This window comes from Martes martes, assembly GCF_963455335.1.
Source record: "Martes martes genome assembly, chromosome: 8".
NCBI lineage: Eukaryota > Metazoa > Chordata > Mammalia > Carnivora > Mustelidae > Martes > Martes martes.
Genome location: NC_137895.1, coordinates 77,241,709 through 77,262,432, shown reverse-complemented (window position 1 = coordinate 77,262,432; position 20,724 = coordinate 77,241,709). Strand labels below are relative to the sequence as shown.

Here is a 20,724-nt window from a genome sequence, read left to right as displayed (position 1 = left end):
TGGGTTGAATTGTGCCTACCAAAAAGTTTTATATATGCCCACACTACTAGAACCTGCGAATGTAACTTATTGGAAGAACAGTCTTTGTATAACCTTTCAAGTTTAAGACTGGAACTGTGTTAAGGATCTTGGGTTAGGATCATGCTGGATTATCTAGGTGGGCCCCAAATCCAGTGACAAGTGTCCGAAAAGAGAAACACAGAAAAGAAATATACGTAGTACAGGAGGCTGCAAATGTAACCACAAAAGTTGAAGTGTTGTGGTTGCAAGCCAAGGTACATCTGGAGCCACCGTAAGCTGGGAGAGGTAAGGAATGAAATGTTCTCTAGAGCCTTTGGAGAGGGTAGAGACTTGCCAACATCTTGATTCTGGATTCTGGCCTCCAGAACTATGAAAGACTAAATTTCTGTTGTTTTAAGAAACCAATTTGTTACAGCAGCCCTAAGAAACTAATATAGTGTTTTAAAATCAGAAGCTGACAGAACTATTTTTGAGTTTGTGATATGAGGTTGGGGGTCTAAGTAAAAACATATGGTAGAAGGCTCAAGGAGGCAGTCCAATCTCTCCCCTCTTTCCTATGCTGCAAAATCCCAGCCCCGTTTAAATGCCTGAAGAATGGAAAGGCTGCACTCCGAACGGTCTCTCTTGACAAGGGTGTGGTATTCTCATGATGGTCAAGGCTACCTCAGGCTTTTCCAAGTAGCTTGGCAGTCAACAAGTATGGGCAAGTGTAGGCTGGGTCAAAACAAGAAGAGCCAAATGGATGTACAGTGGAAGCTTCAGCTGATAGACTGACGTGGAGCCCAAGTGAGGATCCAACGGAAAATACCCCCAAATAAATGGAAGACCAGGGGTATGTTCAAAGACTAGAAAGTCGTAACTGACCACAGAAAATACTTGGAGGAATTGTGAAAGGTAAAGAAAGAAAAGTCAAAGGGGCTCCTTTAGTGGTGGGCTTTGGATTGCAGGTGATGTTGTCAGTCTCTTGTTTTTAATGACTGAGATGAAGAAAGGAAGAATAAGCAAAAACCCTTGGAGTCACTACCATTAGGCAAATACCAGTGAGAAACCATTGGCTCAGGGATGCAAACAACTCTCTCAGAAGGGGAGCAAGAAGTGGATGTGAAGAGATGGCCTTCTAGAATGTACCTTCTGAGTGGTTAGGGAAGATTTTGAAACATAAGTTAAGGATAGAATTCTCTACCAGGATTGCTAAAGGCATGGAAAGTGCTCTTTTTAGAACAAAACCAATTATAATCATTCCTGTTAACATACATTAACATCAGAACTTATGAGAAAATAAATTTCCAAAACAAATATGTTTAGGTATATATTTATAATACCCTCTAAAGAAAACCACCTATGTAAGAAGTAGGACAGACTTAGAAAAAAAAAAAAAAGATTAACATTTTCATTTTAGAAAAATGTGTCTAGAATCAAAAGTGGCTCTTCTATCTGGCTTGCTTCACCACATTGTAGCTGGGAAAAAAGTTAAAGAGAAAGCAAGGATTTAAAAGCTTGCTTTCTCTTTAACTTTTTTCCTAGCTACAATCTTGATGTAGTCAGCCCACACGAAAAATATTTCTTTTCCCTCCCACTTGTTTGTTCATCTGTGGACATACACATGTTTCTTCTACTTCTTACACATGTTTTGGACTTCTCTGGGTCTAGTATACCTAGCATAGTATTTTGAAAATAGTATTACTTATTAAATATTTGTAACAAACGTAAATACAAAAGTTATGCTTATTTAGAGTAGACAACATCTCAGTGCAAGAAGCACAGTCTTGTATATCACAATCACTTTATAGTCTTCTTCATCTCTGAATCATGTAGGCTACTGGTGAAAGATGAGGAGGGCCTTCCTTTACCTTGCCCCACCACAAAATACCCAATACTCTACGGCTCTCATGCCTATATTCAGCCCATAAATTATCTTGTCAGAAAATACACCTTGTCTCAACCCACTTAATCCCTTTCCCACTCTGTGAGTTGATCATTTCTTCTCCACTGCTACTGTTTTTCTCAATTATACATTTTTTAATCTGCTTTACTTGGGCACTAAATATCCTTATAAATGGATTTTTACCCCATGCCGTCTTCCCCCCTGGTAGGAAGTACTGGATATATTTTATTTTTCTAAAACCACCCACATAGAGAATTTGGGAGCAGAGTTCAGCTTTGCTTTGGAAGCAGATTCATGCCCAAGCCAAATGGAGAACAGGCAGGAGCAGAGGGACTTTGTGTCCTCTCTCTTTGGCCAAGTTCTCTGCAACCCATTTATTATTCCTAGAGTCAGAAAGAGAGGAGTGTACTTTGCACCACAGAGGCAAGTGCTAAGAGTCAGGACTGGGGTCTCAAGTTCCTGAGTTTTAAGTGGGTCAGTTTGGAGTCAGGACATTTTTTCTAAAGATAATTTCAATATGGAAAATCAGATCTTAACTGTAGAAAGCCTGTCAGAGGCTACTCTCTGTCAAACAAACAAACAAAAAATATACTGAGGCTCAACCTGATGGTTATTTAAATCTTGGCTTTACTGATGAGTGTAAATCTCAATCAAAGGGAAATAGAGCAGGAGACATGCTCCTTACTTTAAACACTCAGATCAAAAGACCCTCTTGAGATGGTCTTATTTTAACAACCAGCCATAAACAGTAATCCATAGATTTATTTGCAAATACTTTGAGTTCATAAGCCTCAGAATAAAACAATTCTGACTATCCTTTGGGGGAAAAGAGAAGCAAGCTTCATGTGTATCCTAAAGCCAATAATTCATACTGCTTTAGTTGCCTGGCAACGACGCTGATGGCACTTTGCCTTCAGACCACAGGGACGAGCTGTTTGAAAAGCTTCAGAAATAGCCAGAACAACCTCAGGACTAAAAAACAACAACAACACAAATTGTTTCAAGAAAACCTGCAGGCAGTGTAATCTCACCTGTTCTAGATTGTTTGAAGTTGCCTAGTGAATCCTGGTATTTCCTTAGAATTAAAATACAGTCAGAACCTTTAGCTTCTTCCCTCTCAATCCAAAACCCAAGTACTTACCATTATCCAGAACCCACTCAGAGGTTCTAACTGATAAAGCAGCTCTGTGTTTGAGAATAGAAAAGGGCATTTAAAGACTTGTCACTGGTTCTGTGTTACCTTAGCATCTCTAGTCCCAACCCACAGGTCTTCTGGCAGAACTTTACAAGATGCCATAGATTTGGCAAAGTTCTCTGCAGCAGAAGAACCTGGGATCTCTTCTGGCATCCCAGAAGATATGACTCATTAATTCTTCTCTAAGGAAAATTTGAATGTAGCCTCATGAAAATGCAGAAATTCGTATTTGAAATAAGAACAACAAAAACTAAAGCTATAGAAAGGCAAAAAAGAAAATAAGAAATTCTAAAAAGTAAGTACTCTACAATAAGCCTAGTGGGGCTTTCCCCCCATTTTTGAAAACCTATCAATGTGGAAAAGAATTTTAAAAATACTAAATAATAAGTAAAGATATGATAGAAGAGATATTCATATACTAGTGACAGGATTAAAAACTTTTTCTACCTTTCCACAGGGTCATTTTTTAGTATAGCTCATGGGTTTAAGCATGTTTACACTAAGTAATTATTCTAAAATGTCTATTCTAAGGAAATAATCTGAAGTCCAGAGAAATACTTATGTGCTAAGATGTTAATTTGTAATTTTAGGCTTCCACACAACAGAATTTTAAATAAAAAAACATTTTTATTCTTCGGTTTAGAGACCATATCCCAGGTTGGGTCTCCCAATTGATTTCATAACATGGTTTGTGGCTCTCTTTTTGTTCAGTCCCCTTCCATATACATAACCTGCCACCAACAATATTCTATAATTTTCCTTCTCTAAGTAGCAGCATAGACTCAAACACAACATTCTAAATGTTATCTGTGTATCTTGTAGAACCCTGAGAATGGCATCAAATTTCTGCTGCCTATCTCCTAGAAATTCCAAGAGAAGTAATATTTATAGTAGATTGTTTTAAAGCTATAGAATCTATTCTTTCATCTCATTATTCTAAATATAATCCTTGTACTGCCAAAGCTTTATATCTTTGAAAAATATTTATTGAAAACCTTAAATAATTACCTTCATAAAATGGAGTTTAGTTCCACACTTTCCATTTGTAGTGGACACCACTAGAAATAAAGAACTACATGATTGCATTTATTGCAAAAAGTATTTTTCACTTCCACTTAGGATACTGACACAAGAGAACTTTACTTACATAACTTATAAAAAGAACAGGTAAGACAATCTACAAAATAATAAATAATAAATAAATAAATAATAAATAAATAATAAATAAATAAATAAAAATAATCATTTTCAGAGCCTGTCAGAGAGCTGAGTTTGTCTAATGAACTAAATTCATCATAGGTAGAGCAATGGGGAGAGGAGGAAATAATCATTCATGTTCATAAGAAGAAAACACTTAACTTCTCACAGATATTTAAAGACAAAATACAGGTTGTCATGGCTGTATTGAATCCCCAGGAGCCCCCAAATCAAGGAGCATCTGTACCCATGAGCCAATTCTTTCTTGTAGGACTTCACCAAGTGTATTCAAAAAAGTTGGGGGCAAGACAAGAGAGCCAAGAGAGACCTCACTCTGAGGCACAGACATCTCAGATCTGCTCAAGTCTCAGAGCAAAGCAGGAAAATGGAGACCCTGCTTCATGCACTCCAGACCTTCTACTGAATAAGCATGTGAGCATGTGTGGCTAGGTGAGTGGTGGGACAGCAAAGCCAGACCGGCTTCCCCTGAGATAGACTAGTGCTTTGGGTCACTGAAGTCTGACTGAACACAGAACTGAGAACATCTCCCACCCCCAAGAACTCTGGGTTTTAGACTAGTTATCAGACAGCAGCTGTCTGGGGCAAAAAAAAGGAAGCTGAAAGAACCCTCCCTGAGAGCCAGGCTAGAAGAGCAGGCTGAAGTCTAATGGTGAGGCTGGAAAACTTACAGATGTAAGAGGGTTTTGATCTTACACTCAAATTTACTCAGCCTCTACTGAACTAAATCTAACCACAAAGCTCAGATCACTTCAACTACAGATTATATTGACAAAATGACATGCATTTTCCTGGGCGTAAGTAATATCCAATATCGGCTCTACTATTCTACTATTCTTTTTTACACAATAATATAAAAATATTATCAGGACATGAGAAAACAAAGAAATGTGAATTGTTTTTAACAAAGGAAAAAAAAATCAATAGAGCCAGACTTAAAGATGGCCCAGGTGTTAAATGATCAGACAGGGATTATAGAATAACTACTATAAATATGTAAAAGTATCAAGTGGGAAAGATGCACAACTTGATTAAATAAAGAAGAAATTTCTATGGAATACCATGTAAACAATATTAAAAGGAACCTAATGTTAGAAACAAAAAAAATTCTGGAAATAGAAAGAAATACAAAATCAAAATCATTTAATGAGATTTTCAGCAAACTGAATGTAGTGGAGGAAAGAATCTATGAAAGTGAAAACAGGTCATTAGACACTACCCAAACAGAAATACACACACACACACAGCCATGATCCATGGAACACATCAATCTAACATGCATGGCAATAGAGACCAAGAAGAGAAAGAGAGAATGAGACAGAAGAAATATTGGAAGATATAATGGCAGAGAATTTCCAAAGTTGAGGAAGATATCAATTCAAAGGTCCAACTTGCCAGGAAACCCCCATCAGGATAAATATGTTTTCATCAAGCTGAGAAGCAAAAATGAAAAGAAATCTTGAAAGCAGCTAGAGAAATGGACACATTAAATAAATATATGAATAGAAGGTAAAAACAATAGTTGACTTCTTATCAGAAACAACAAAAGCAAAAAGATGAAGAAATAATGTTTTTTAAAATGCTCAAAAACAACTTAGAACTTAAGTTAAAAAATTATCACAAATATGAAATGAAATAAATCTTCTAATATACAAGGGCTGAAGGTTTTTAACTCCAGCAACCTGAACACTCAGAAATATTTAAAAAGTTTTCTTAGGAAAATTATACTAGATGGAAATTCAGTTGAAATTAAAAAATGGAGAACCCATTCCAAAATGGAACTAAGTCCTCACTTGCACTTAATCTCTCTTCTTTCTCCAGTAAGTGCTTCTATATTCTACCCAGATGTTAGAGCCAAAATCCCATGAATCATCCTCAATTCTGCCCTTTCCCTCAATCTCCATACCTGATTTGTTATAAAGTTCTGTTTTCACTTCAAAAATACATCTCAAACTCACCCACTCCTCTCCATTTCCACTGCTATCCCAGCCAGTAGTCCCAGCCAGTGACATCTCCCACCTGGCCATCTCTCACCTGCCATATGCCCCAACAGTTCTCCATGTTTCTAGTTTTGGCCCTCCAGAAATCCATTCTCCATACATTAGTGAGTGATTTTTTCCCCTTCAAATTAGAAGTCAGATTACTGTTCCTTTGTTTAAAAACTCCTTATAGGACCTACAAGCCCCTGCACATCTTATCCTCCACTATTGCTATTTGCATAATGAACTACCAAATTTGGTGGCTGATATCAACTATCATTTTACTCTGCCTCATGAATTTTATACATAAAATTATTTATATATATATTTATGTATAAAATGAAAACTTTTATTGGTCCTACAGCATATAGTAATGTAGAATATTTGATAATATCTAAGGGAACAGATGGAAGCAAAGCTATATTAGAGTAAAGATGATAACTCAAATCCACAGGAACAAATAAGGAGGACCAAAAATGGTAAATAAAAGGTTAATATAACAACCTCTATAAATATGTACTTGCTTTCCTTTCTTCTTGTAACTTCTTCAGAAGACATTAACAGAAGAGTAACAGGTTTGTAATATGTATATATATGTAATATGTATAAAAATAACATATACCATAAAAAAAGATGCAAAAGAGCTATCTAGGAATAACATTTCTATATCTCACTGAAATTAAGCTAGTGAAATATGAATTATATTCTAAGAAGTTCAGATGTATCCAGCAAGCACTAGAGTAACCATCAAATAAATAAATAAGTAAATATTTAAAATTCATTTATTTATATACAATTTTATGTATAATATATAGTAACCATTAACTATACATATATTCTTTTGAAAAATTAAAATATTACACTAGAATATATTCACTTAATCCAAAAGAAAACAGTAAAAGAGGAATAAAGGAACAAAAACAAGTAAAACATTTAGTAAGCAAAAATACAATGGATGGTTACCACAGGGGAGGTAGGTGGGGGGGATGGGTGAAATAGATGGTAAGGATTAAGGAGTGCCTTTGTCATGATGAGCACAGGTGATGTATGGAAGTGTTGAATCACTATATTATACACCTGAAACTAATATTACACTGTATGTCAACTAACTGGAATTTACGTAAATTTTTTTAAGTTAAAAATTGAAAAAATATAATGGCAGATATAAATCCAACTGTAAAAATAATAACTCTAAATGTTAATGGATTAAAGAATCCAATCTAAAGGCAGTGGTTGTAAGACTGGATTAAAAAATAAGGTGCAACTATACATTTCAAGAAAAAACATATTTTAGATTCAAAGATACAAATAGGCTGAAAAAGATACAATATGTGAACAGGAGCCATGACAAAGTTAGGATGACTATACTAATATCAGAAGCACACTTTTTTTTTTTTTAAAGATTTTATTTATTTATTTGACAGAGATCACAAGTAGGCAGAGAGGCAGACAGAGAGAGAGAGGGGGAAGCAGGCTCCCTGCTGAGCAGAGAGCCCAATGTGGGGCTCGATCCCAGGACCCTGAGATCATGACCTGAGCCAAAGGCAGAGGCTTAACCCACTGAGCCACCCAGGTGCCCCAGAAGCACCCTTTCTAAAATGCAATTCCTGCAGCCTAATTCTACTTCTTTAATGTTTCTCTTTAGCACTAATCACGAAAAGATTTACTACACGTTTTATTTTTCTTCTTTTCTTTTTTTAAATTTTATCTTATTTAAATTCAATTAACATATCGTGTATTATTAGTTTCAGAGGTAGAGTTCAGTGATTCATTATTTGTTCACCACCATCTTTCTACTAGAATGTAAATGCTTTGAGGTGAGGATTGGTGCATATGTGTGTGTGTGTGTGTGTGTGTGTGTGTGTGTGTGTGTTTCCTCTCTCTGTTTTGTTTATGGATGGTCAGGTGTATATCCAGCATCCAGGACTGGTTCTGGCATACAATGGAGGCTCAGTGAATATGTGTTTAATAAATGAGCATTAACGGCCCTGATCTAGGAGCTAGGGATAGAGTAGTGAATAAAACAAAATCTCCATCTTTGGGGTGCCTGGGTGGTTCAGTCATTAAGCGTCTGCCTTTGGCTTGGGTCCTGATCCCAGGGTCCTGGGGTCGAGCCCCGCATCCATTGGGCTCCCTGCTCAGCAGGAGGCCTGCTTCTCCCTCTCCCACTCCCCCTGCTTATGTTCCCTCTCTTGATGTGTCTCTCTCTGTCAAATAAATAAATAAAATCTTAAAAAAATCTTCAACCTCATGGAACTTACTTTCCAGTGGAATATATATATATATATATATATATATATATATACACACATATATATATTTTATGATTTTTAAAATTTATTCATTTCAGAAAGAAAGAGAGAGAGAAAGAGCATGAGAAGAGGTAGTATTAGAAGGAGAAGCAGGCTCCCTGCTGAGCAGGGAGCCTGATGCAGGACTTGATCCTGGGATCCCAGGATCATGACCTGAGTGAGCCAAAGGCAGTTATTTAACCAACTGAGCCACCCAGGTGCCATATAATGTATATTTTAATGAGAAGCATATTTTAATTGAGCTACCAGCAAGCATATATTACATAATTAATGGAAATGATTACAATTATTATTCCTTTATCAAAGCAAAGAAAAATTTTAAATGTGTTTATCACATTTTGTTCTCTAGTATCTATAATCAGTATCAATTTGTTTAGATATCCAATGTTATTTATAGATTCAGCATTATCATTCATTTTCATAGTCTTCAGAGAAATAGAAACTGCCCATCCATTAGGTTTGTCAAACATCTAAATGGCTTTTTTAGGTAAATTTTCAAATGGTCTGTTTTGCCAAGCATATTTATAGATAACTCTTACACTCACCAGCATAATATAATAGAAATATTTTACCTGTTTCTAACTCATGTGTATTTCATACACTTATGTAGAGAGTCAATAAATACTGGAATATATGTAAACCCTCATAACAGGCTTCAAGTTTATATTTGGTTCATTTTCCATGAAAACTAAATCTAAATTAAAACCTTTCACTGATCAATACAAATAAACCCCATTACGTTAAAACACGGCAAAAATGAGAGCAGTTTTGGGATATGTTGGGATTAATCCTTTCATTTTTTAAAAAGCATAAACAGGGGCACCTGGGTGGCTCAGTCAGTTATAAGCTGCTGCCTTTGGCTCAGGTCATGATTCCAGGATCCTGGGATCAAATCCCACATCTGGCTCCCTGCTCAGCAGGGAGCCTGCTTCTCCCTCTCCCTCTGTCTACCACTCTGCCTAATTGCACTCTCTCTCTCTCAAATAAATAAATAAAATCTTTAAAAAAAATAAAGATCATAAACATTTTATTCACTTTTGTCTTTTTTTCTCCCCTCTGGTGGCAACTGAGCACATATTTATATGTCTTCATTATGTATCTAAAAGAAACTCTAGGAACTGTAAGTTTGTTTAAAAATAATGCCAAAATGACAAACAGAAGCGGGTTATTTTATCAAAAGGATTACCTATCTTCTTTGATGTTATAAAAGATAAACTGCTGTGTGATGTTATAGGCTAGTTATGACAAAGGAAAATGGTAATAATTACAGACACAGGAAGGCACTCACTTACTCATTTATTTTTTTTCCTGATCAAATTTTAGAATATCTTAATATAAGAAAAACATAAAATCGAAAACTTCCTTGAAGATATATTTTGAGGAGATTCAAAGCAGGTAAGATCAGATTTCGAAAGTAAAGGTTATGGTAATAAGAACTGGGTGCTTAAATTAATATTTATAATCAAAGTGGCTTTTTAAAAATGCAGAATTACAATACCTATATAATTGTAAAAAAAAAGGAGGGGGTAATAACTAATAATCTATAGATGTCATTTGCCAAAAAGAGAAGGTTTCCTGAAGTGTTTTTTTTCCTCTAATAAATCTTAGAATTATAGAGAGCTCAAATTAGAAAGCCAGGAGGCCTCTCTTTGCTTTCCCATTATAGATACAGACCCACTGCTTCTTCCCCTGAAGTTTTAAAACGTCTAAATTCCTTGTGGTTTCCTTCACTACTAATACACTGGAATACTTAAAAAAAAAAAAAGTTTAAAAATAGAAAAGCAATTCAAGGTAGAGGATGAAATCCTTAAGAAGTCCAGATACTCATTTTTGATAAAAGAATTCATTTAAAAATCTGTGCAGATTAATCAGACAAATGAAACTCACCTGTCTTCGCATCTTTCCAGTCATCCGAAAGAATAGTCTTGGTCTGAATAGTGTACTTAGATATAGGACTATGATTATCTGAACCACGGCTCCATGTAAGAGCCACAGAAGTGGCTCGGATATCTTCTATTCGTAGACCTCCTGGAGGGCCTGGAGGGCCTGGAATGAGAATTTTGGTAATGAATCAGTGAATCTCAATTAGTGAATTAAGTGCACATTAGAATACAAAATCATCCTCTTTGAAATTAATCTAAAGAACATTTATACAACATGATCACTGTTACCATGTTCCTTTTAAATATAAACTATAAGAGGTGATAATAAGAGTATCTATGGGCTTCACTAAATGATTTCATGGTATCTCTTTTTAAGTAAAGAGATAAATACTATCATTTAAAAATGGCATTATTATTCAAGATACACATGACAACTTTGGCTCATAAAATGGATACACATGAAAATCTTTGACTTATAAAATGTAATTGGCATTAACAGGACCTAGCAGATTGTGGCACAGTGTGGTTTAATAAATGCTTGCCGAATGCATAAATCAGATACGGTAGCACAATTCAGTCCAGATACGAGAATAGTTAGTCAAATACTTCATTGTGCCTCCCACAAATGGAACAAATGCTTTTTTATATCCCTCGATGGTTATAGGTAATTTATTTTACTTGGAGTAGAAAATATATATAATCTGGGAATGATTGCATGTATCATTTTGAATGATATATTTCATGTCAGTTATAGTAACAGGGATAAATGATATTAAAAGAAACATTTCTACTTGTATAAAATATAGAAAATAATTGTCAACTCAGAGGTATACCAGAAATGTTCTGAACCATCAAATAATATATTGAAGAGCCTTAGGAGAGAAAACAATGTCTTGCAGAACATAAAACAATGTTAAAAATATGTTTTCATAGACGTTTCCTAACTCAGCATCAATATTATTCAATGAGAGAGCACTGTACCTGATGGTAGAAATAAAAAGAAAAATGAGACATAACTTTTGGGTTTTGAAGAGCTCTTTGTCTTGAAAAGGGTGAAATGGACCAGAAAATAAATAACTATAATTGGAAGCAATAAATGCCATGATAAAGGCATATGAGATATTTATACTTGGCATCACAGTTTCTTGTTTTCAAAAAAGAAAAAAACGTGCTTTAAGTGGTACAGTGGCATCCATTGCTTACAATGCTAAAGAAGTTTCCCAGTTAATAGAGACATCCTTTAAGAGAATGTCAGAAAATACTATCACTTATTTTCTTTGCACCAGAAAGGGTCCATCCCCAACTTAATTAGACATATTAAATATAATTACAACTTTGTTAAAATGATATCTTTAGTTTTTCATATTAAATATGTAGTACTAAATAAGACTTTTTTTTTTTTTTGTTTCTCTTAGCTAAACATAAATACCTTACTGTTTAATGATCAAATCAGATGTTTAGCCTACATGGCATCATGGCTTTTTTTTTCCTCCAACTGTGTTTTGGTCTTTGCAAAGGTATAGACAGTTGCCTTATGGTTGGTCCCAAGGGGGAAAAGGTGTAGGTAGAGTCACACAAATCTATTACTGCTAATACTAAAATAACACAAGACACATCCTATTGATGGTAGTAAATTTTATTATTTGGAGGTATATAACATATAAATAGAAAGGTAAATAAATTTTCAAAAATGTATAATTTGTAATAGTGCGCTTATACTTCTTGATGTTAATTAAAAGTAAAAAATACATCATCCAGAATAAATGAAAATAGACACATAAGTAATATAGAACACATGCAATATTCAGGGAGAAAAAAACTGCATTTTTCATTACTTCATTACTTCACATAAAGCATCATCCCAAGTTAATGACTAAATTGAATATTTCAGAGTATTAAAATTTAAAAATAGAGGTGAAAAATAAAGGAAATTATTTTTAAAAGGAAGAGACAGTCATGCATTCAGATACTTTTTCTGAGCACAAAGGTATGAAGAAAATGTTAAAGGGAGTTTAGGACAAAAGTGCCATAGGTTAGGTTTTAACCATGCAAGTGTAAATTATTTGCCTGCTGTTATTCTGTGAAGTTCTTGGAGTGGCAAATGAGTACTATTTTAAAAGGTCAGGCTAGAGTTTAATGTTATGAACATATTGGTTGGAATACTATATGCATAATAATTTCACTCAGTCATCCATTCAGGGAAGAGTGACATTGTTGAGCAAAACACTGTAATTTCTTTTGTCCATTTTTTCCCTCTGATATAGGCCTGGCCTCTAATGGGTTCTTAATAAATATTTTGGTGAATATATAAATGAATTTATCACAACTGAACTTCAGATGGTTCTATAAACATACACGCTCCCTCCTTCCACAATACAAGCTCCCTTCTTCCATTTCCCTTGACTATCATGATAAAGAGGTGAAGTTGAGAGAACAAATGGAAAAGTGTTGGTTGATATCCTCAAAACCCTGGTGTGGCAATGTTACTTAGTAATGTAGAGTAGACCTATCCATCTAGTAATCAACTCCAAACAGCTCCTGGAGAATACCTGAGAGAAAAATACTATAGAAGGCACAGATATCAGAGTTCAAAATAGGCTTGACTTAAAATTCTGAGGCCTGATTCATCTTGGGCAAGTTTTTCAAGTGCATTAAGTTTCCATTTTCTTATCTGTAAAATGGGAGTAATAAAAACTGATCATATAGAATTTTTTTTTAGGATTGAAAGAGTATCTCTAAAGAATGTAGTGGTAGAAAGCTCTCAGTAAACTTTAGCTACTGAAAGCATTATTGTTGTTTTTCCTGCAAGAGATTTCTGGGCATCTGAGCTACTAGCAGGAGTAATTATTAGTATTTGTTAATAATTGGGAGAGATCGTTTATCTGATTGTTTATTTACCACTTGTTCTCACTAAAAAATAAAGTGTTTTCTGATCAATTTGTTGAAGGTGAGGAAAAATTAGGAATGTGAAGTCCCTTCATTTGCACTAAGAAATCAGGATGTAGCAAAAACAGAGAAGCGGTACTATAGAGACAAACTTGCACAGCCTGGTAGTTCAACTCAGGGCCAGTCCTGTACTATCTCTAGGAAGATTTTCAAAGCAGTGTAGCTCATAATGCTTGTTCAACTTTTCTGTTCAAAATGGAGAAAAAAGTGTTATGGTAGAAAATAAAATAATGCAACCACTTGTTCCTCAGTACACACACAACAAGGCATTAGAACTGGTCACCCTTGGTTATTCTTCATAAATGGGCGGTGGGGAAAGCAATATGTATTCTGACTCTAAGAATTTCTTATTCTTTCCTCTCTCCCTATCTGACTTTCTCTCTTTGTCTTCTTTCTTTCTTGCTCTTTCTTTTTCTTTGCCTCCTCTTTCCCTCTTTCTCTTTTTTTCTGCCTCCTCTCTCCCTCTCTTTAAACTCCTACTGTGGTACAAACACTCCCAAGAAACCTATAAGAATTGAAGCCAGGAAAAATGTAAGCAAATAGACTGTTACATGCAGCTTATTTCATTATTACTCTATTAATATGTATTTCCTTTTTCTTAGCTGGTCCTCAGACAGATAGCTAATGGTTCCTAAGAATGTTATTTATGCCAAATTTTAATTATAATGAAACAGAGACATTGGTTAGATAAAAAGGACCTTTGGAATTTGACATGAATTTTAAATCTGGATACATTTGATTAGAGGTTATTTTAGCCTTCCATTTTCTTTCTTTCTTTTGTTTTTAATCACTAAAAATTGCAGGTGGGGGTGTGGAGAAACAGAGGGATATTTCTCTGACTAGTGCTGACAAAAGTTTTCTTTCGATTTTTCTCACTACCATTGACATTGGCAAGGGTATGTGCTATGGTGAGTGCTGTGAAATGTGTAAGCCTGATGATTCACAGACCTGTACCCCTGGGGCAAATAATACATCCTATGTTAATAAAAATAATTTTAAAAATGTAGGAAGCTGGGAAGAGAAGGAAATGAGGGAAAAAGTGAGAAAGATCTAGGGGAGGAGAAACAAAGTTATTCATTTATTTATTTATTTATTTTAAGATTTTATTTATTTATTTGACAGACAGAGATCACAAGTAGACAGAGAGGCAGGCAGAGAGAGAAGGAAGCAGGCTCCCTGCTGAGCAGAGATCCCGATGCGGGGCTCCATCCCAGGACCCTGGGATCATGACCTGAGCCGAAGGTAGAGGCTTTAACCCACTGAGCCACCCAGGTGCCCTGAAACAAAGCTATTTAAAGCATACTTTCTGTTTTTGATTTTTATAAAAGTCTGACCAAATTCTCCTTTTCTAGAATTAACAGTGCAAACTTCAGTGTTGATACTCTGCACCTCCTTTTCCTATCACAATCATAGTGCTCTATCACTATCTTTCCAAGAGCTACGTTTCTATACTTCTCCCCATAGAGGTTGCCACTATACTCTTCCTTTGCTAGTTACATTACCGTCTCTCTTACTGTTCTTGTTTTTCACTTATTGTGTTTTTTCCCTCTGGCTTAAAATATCCCTCTCAGAGATTGCTGATTGAGAATGCTCCATAAAATCTCACCTACAGGGTATAATTAGAGGTCTACCAAGGTCCTTGTTAGTGTTCTGTTCTACATTGTAGGTTCTTCAAGGTCAGGCAGGAGTCTACAATTACTGAAATTTGTTTCTATCTTTTTTTTTTTAACCTACTGAAGGACTGTAGATATAGCCAGAATGGTCCCCTATCATCTATGGTTCAATGCAGTGTCAGTTTGTAACATCTATACTCTTTCCCTAAATTTCTCTAGGTTCTCAATGGCTTAACTATGAAATCATTGATTGCAGGCAAATAACACAAACACTTCAATATGTAATATAGATCACATACATTTTAGAGCTCACGTAAGCCAATATCTGCACATTTACCAACGGATGCTGAAATCTAGAAGGGCCATGGCCAGAATCACACAACTAGTCTATAACAGAGTGCAGAATGAATCAAGACAAGAGACTGGGTTTTCCAGCATAACCCACATGAAATGAGAAAGAGCCCATTTAAAAGTTAGATCTGGCTGCCTAATTGTCCCTGTCTACAAAAGACCTCCAAAGAACTACCTGAACACTGATAAGTTTACCCTGTTGTTTTTTTGGACTTGTCTGTAATTTTTAAACAAGTGTGAACTCATAATAACACAAAATTTACATGACATAAAATGTTAGTGAATAAAATTTTAAAAAGTATTTTATTTATTTATTTGTCAGAGAAAGAGAGAGAGGGAGAGAGAAGCAGGCAGAGGGAAAAGAAGAAGCAGGCTCCCTGCTGAGAAGAGAGCCTAATGTAGGGCTTGATACCAGGACGTTGGGATCATGGCATGAGCTAAAGTCAGATGCTTAACTGACTGAACCACCCAGGTGCCCCAGTGAATAAAAATTTTATATTGTATATTTTAATAAAAATATTTTGCTTAGTCCTTATCATATTGAAGTAATTGCCAAATCTTTCATAATTCTTACCAATAACCTAATGATGTAGGTGCCATTATTTTCCCTATTTTACAGATGGGGAAACAGAGACATGGATAGATTAAATGGCCATAGTCATCCAGCTAGCAAATGACAAAGCTAGGATGTAAACCCAATCAATTTGCTATGAGACCAATTTTTCAATAACTTCAGTACAATTATTTAAAATGGCATTATCAGAGTCAAATTAAAAATTGGTACTGATGTCCTCCATGTTATTTGTTACATCAGTACCATTTTTTAATTTGATTCTGATAATGCCGTTTTAAATAATTGTACTGGACATGGGGAGATGGAGAGGAGAAGGGAGTTGAGGGAAATTGGAAGGGGAGGTGAACACGAGAGACTATGGACTCTGAAAAACAACCTGAGGGTTTTGAAGGGGCGGGGGGTGGGAGGGTGGGGGAGCCTGGTGGTGGGTATTATGGAGGGCACGTATTGCATGGAGCACTGGGTGTGGTGCAAAAACAATGAATACTGTTACGCTGAAAAGAAATTAAAAAATAAAAAAATAAAAATAAAAAAAATAAAAATGTTAGTTCATTTAAAAAAATGGTACTGGGCTTTCCTTTGGAGACCTTTCTTATTGGGAATCATATGAATTCTTAGGCACAGCTGTATACTGTAGAAAAATGACAAAAATGGTAATACATTGGCCATAAATTTTTAAATCTTTGCTTGATCTCTTAACTCGAATAAATGAAGATAAACACATCACCCAGCTATAAATTCATTCTTAGTACATCCCCAATTTTTCTTGATCACCCTAAAGGCATTTGTTACTCTTTCCTGAATTTTACCAGTGTCTTTAGGAAAAAATACCTACATATGAACAAAATACAGATGTGATTTGCACTCAGCTCTTACTCATATGTAAAGTAAACAGAGGAAAAAATGAGCAAGAACACAATTATTTACCATTTCTGTCATTTCTTCTTTAGGAATGTAGTAACATTCAATGAAAAAGAGTTTAGACATTTGAGGAAAAATAGCCAAAAAAAAAAAATACTTTCAAAATGATTATTCACACGCTATAGTCTGACCATATTTTCTCGGTCTGTAATTGAGACACGTTTTCTGATAAGTCAAATGGGATAGAAGATTTGAAAGCCTCCAGAATTAAACAGGAGGCATAGCAGGCATGACAACAGCCCAGGCATCACTTGAGTCTATGCTAATACTTAGGCAGTACTAAATACAAACGTACTTTCTTCCTCTTAAACCCTGATTTCTAAACAACTGGACCCAAAAGCTCCTGGTCTTTTTGGGACTCCCTTCCACGTGGCACATACATTTAATAGAAACCTTCATGTTCCAGAGCAGCCGCAAGCATGAAAGGTATCTAGTATCATTCTCTTTCCAGTAAGTAATTAAAGCAAATACCACATGCAAATATTCTGCGGTTCATTGTTTATTTTTAATAAAATAGCAAATTTTAATGAAGAGTTTGAATGTTAAGGAAAAAATTTTTTCAGAACAAATTATCTCCTCTTTTAAAACAAAATAATCTTAAAATGGCATTACCGAAAGAACATCAGTTATATTAGGACAGGCAACTTCTCTACTAGAATGTGTCAGCTGAAGTCCCTTTATTGTTATAGACCTATTTCTATTCTCAAAATTAGTTAAGACAATGGCTCTACCATAAGGTTATGGAATACAGTTCAGTGTCATGTAGTTTTGTCAATGTTTAAAGCTGTCCCAGGATGACGCTGAAAAGTAAATATCCCTACCATTTAATAGTATGGTAATTTTTTAACCTCTAACATTTATAAAAGTGAACTTAGATCCATTAGTAATGAGAATAAGGTGAAAGGGAGAGCAATGAATTTGTAGACTCTCTACTTGTCATCAATGCAGTTTATTTAAACAAGAATATTCTCCCTTTCCTGGCTCCAGGAAAGGCATACTTGTCATGTGATTTCCTTCCTAATTTTTAAATTCTTTTCAAAACTATATTCTCGTCTGGTCTTGGTGGTATACCTTCAGTTATGAACTATGGAAGAAGATGCCCACAATAATGATTCATGCACATATTTCCAAGATGATATTTATAGGTACATGAGAATCTAAAATTAATTTTAAATATCTTAGGAACATGGCGATTGATCTGGATCTCTAGTCTAAACTCTAAGACAGTTCCATCTGGGACAATGACTGAGATGAGAAAATTTTAAAAAATTAAAAAGATGGAAATTAAGCAACATCTTGGGCCAGAGACATTTATTCCTTTATGATGACTAATGAATTATTTTAAAAAGAACACTACATATGTATTTAAGAGTCATATCCATATCCCTCAAAGCTTTCCTGAGAGTTCTTCCAACAGATGGAGTTGCTTGAGTTACTAAATGAGAAGTTCATATAATACCCTATACCTAAATAGAAACCTGTTTAAGAGCAAAACTATTTCTGGTGAAGCAACAAGAATTTTAAGCATTATCTCTTTGCCCAAAGGGGAAAATGAAAGTATTTTCAAACAATGAAATTTAAGCAGTTCCAGAAAGAATTATATACACTTCCTTTTTATCCTTCACTTCTGCTCAAGTCCTTCCAGTAAGAGTCTCCACTTCCTGCCCAAATTAAAGATCCAAGAAGGCTGACAGTAGGAGTTAATAAAATTAAATATGCATGCATGTTGTTAATGGCTTGGTATCTTCACTTAAATCTTGCTACAGAGATGACAATTTTCTCCACATGCTGTCCATTTTCACTTCCCAATCCTAGGAATTCTTCCAAAAACCGTACAGAGCCATGGACGGTCTTGAGTTGTTTATTGCTGCTTTTCATCCATTCTAATCAAAGAATATATATATGGCACCAGGATACAAAAGACTACTGGAGTAATGCCCCTTAGCACGTATCCTAATTAAGATGACTCCTTAGTGAATTTGACAATAGTGTTCATTACCTGCTTGGCTAAATCAAACAGTCCATTCAATGGCAATACTCCTGTATTATAATTCACCAGTTCTTCATAATTTTTTTCAGATAATGAGCTAGTTTCTGAGATACGTAATTTCAAAGAAAAACAGGACATGAAAACACAGAAATTTCACTTGGCCATTATTAGATGTACTAGGTTAGTTCACTAGCCATTTTTCATATTAGAGAAGCTATATAATTATATTTTTAAATATCTTTCTGCTTAGAAGTATGTTTAGAAGTTTCAAAGGGAAAAATTCTCTAAGAACTAGATTGGAAGGGAAAGCTGCAGAGGCTACAAGATTGAGTTAATTAGTAAAAAATCTAGTATAATACGTTAAAAAAAGAAAAAAAAAAGGCTTTCACACAAATGGTGAGTGTCAACGATCACCAGGTTGGAGGCAGGCTTGCACAGACGGGGAGAAAATGATCCACCATGTTTTTCTCTCCATCTTTTCTGTTTTTACCTGCAAGAGGAAAGATCAGGCTGAAGGGACAGTGTGGATGCCCAGTTAGGGGCAGGAAGCCATGTATTTTGGGGATTTGCCATGGGTCCTTGATGGGTAAGTTGAAATAAGAGCAAAGAAAAACCTCTTCTAGACACTGGAGATGGGAGTCTAAAAGAAAAAGGCTAAAGTGACAAGCTCTGGCCCAATCAAACCTCCCTTCCCCAGTAAGTGACTGCCTTTCTACAGAGCAGGAGCTCTACCTGGATCCCTCCACCCCAACCACCTTAAACAAACAAACACTAGACCACTTCTAATTTCATGCCATTTCTGTAAGTCTACTTACTAAAATGTATGCTTAAAGACTTCTAACTAAGAAAAAAATACAGAGGGTAAATTTAGCAATAATTCTAAAAAAACTAATCAGTGTTTAGGAAAGGGATATCACAGGAACTTGTGTCATGAGTAATATGGTATTTATTTATTTATTTTTGCTTATATATACAATAATAGCACAGGAGGAGGAAGTAAAGGAAGATACTTATAAAAAGTCTCCATGGTCATTGTGTGGATTCTAACTATCATTATTCTCTTTCACAAATATGGAATCTGAAGCTTATGGTGATGAACTGACTAGGTTCAGACCACAGCTTAATCAGTAGGTGAAGCAGCTTTTTTTTTTTTAAGATTTTGTTTATTTATTTGACAGAGAGAGACAGCGAGAGAAGGAACACAAGCAGAGGGAGAGAAGTAAGCTCTCTGCTGAGCAGGGAGCCTGATTTGAAACTCGATCTCAGGACCCTGGGATCGTAAGAACTGAAAGCAGGTGCTTAATCAACTGAGCCACCCAGGTGTCCCTGAAGTGGCTTTCCAAGGTATGTTTGCCTAATGCCAAAAGTCATACCTTTTCTATTGCACCATATAGATCTTTTAATGACTGTCTGTGTATATTAACTATATTATTAGAGAAAATCATGGATGATATAATAACTACATTATTAGAGAAATCATAGGATGATCATCTGCCTCTTTCCCCCAACCATAACTAAGGACAATTTGATTATTAGAGTTAAACCACTTTATAACCACTATTGTCTCCCTGGTGATAGCTATTTAAATATGAAAAACAATATCTACGAAAACTTGCTTCTGCTGACTACTTATCGCAAATTTTGTCATTAGGTCACCAAACTCACCTGTCACTTTAAACACATGAGATTTCTAAGTTTTCAATGAGAAGTGAAATAAATAATTTTGGATGCATTCCATCCATGCCTACCCCCTCCACCTTTAAGTGGTTTCAGTAGTTTCTGCTGTATTACCAGAGTTTGCTTCTCTGAAACCTGATGTTTTAAGTCTGGCAAGGGGTA

General features: G+C 35.3%; 1 protein-coding gene across 3 annotated transcripts in view; it reads right to left on the bottom strand.

Moving 5' to 3' along the window:
* The window catches only part of CNTN1 (contactin 1), a gene marked incomplete at both ends in the record, with an annotated part of 164,621 nt that overhangs the window by 67,991 nt on the left and 75,906 nt on the right, over positions 1–20,724 (bottom strand). For 2 of the 3 annotated variants that reach the window (XM_080811380.1, XM_080811381.1), the window contains one exon: positions 10,495–10,653. In XM_080811380.1, coding sequence (XP_080667506.1) covers positions 10,495–10,653 — 159 coding nt within the window. Of the gene's footprint in view, positions 1–10,494; positions 10,654–19,295; positions 19,376–20,724 lie in introns of those variants that run through there. The other variant, XM_080811382.1, reaches the window with a different exon arrangement.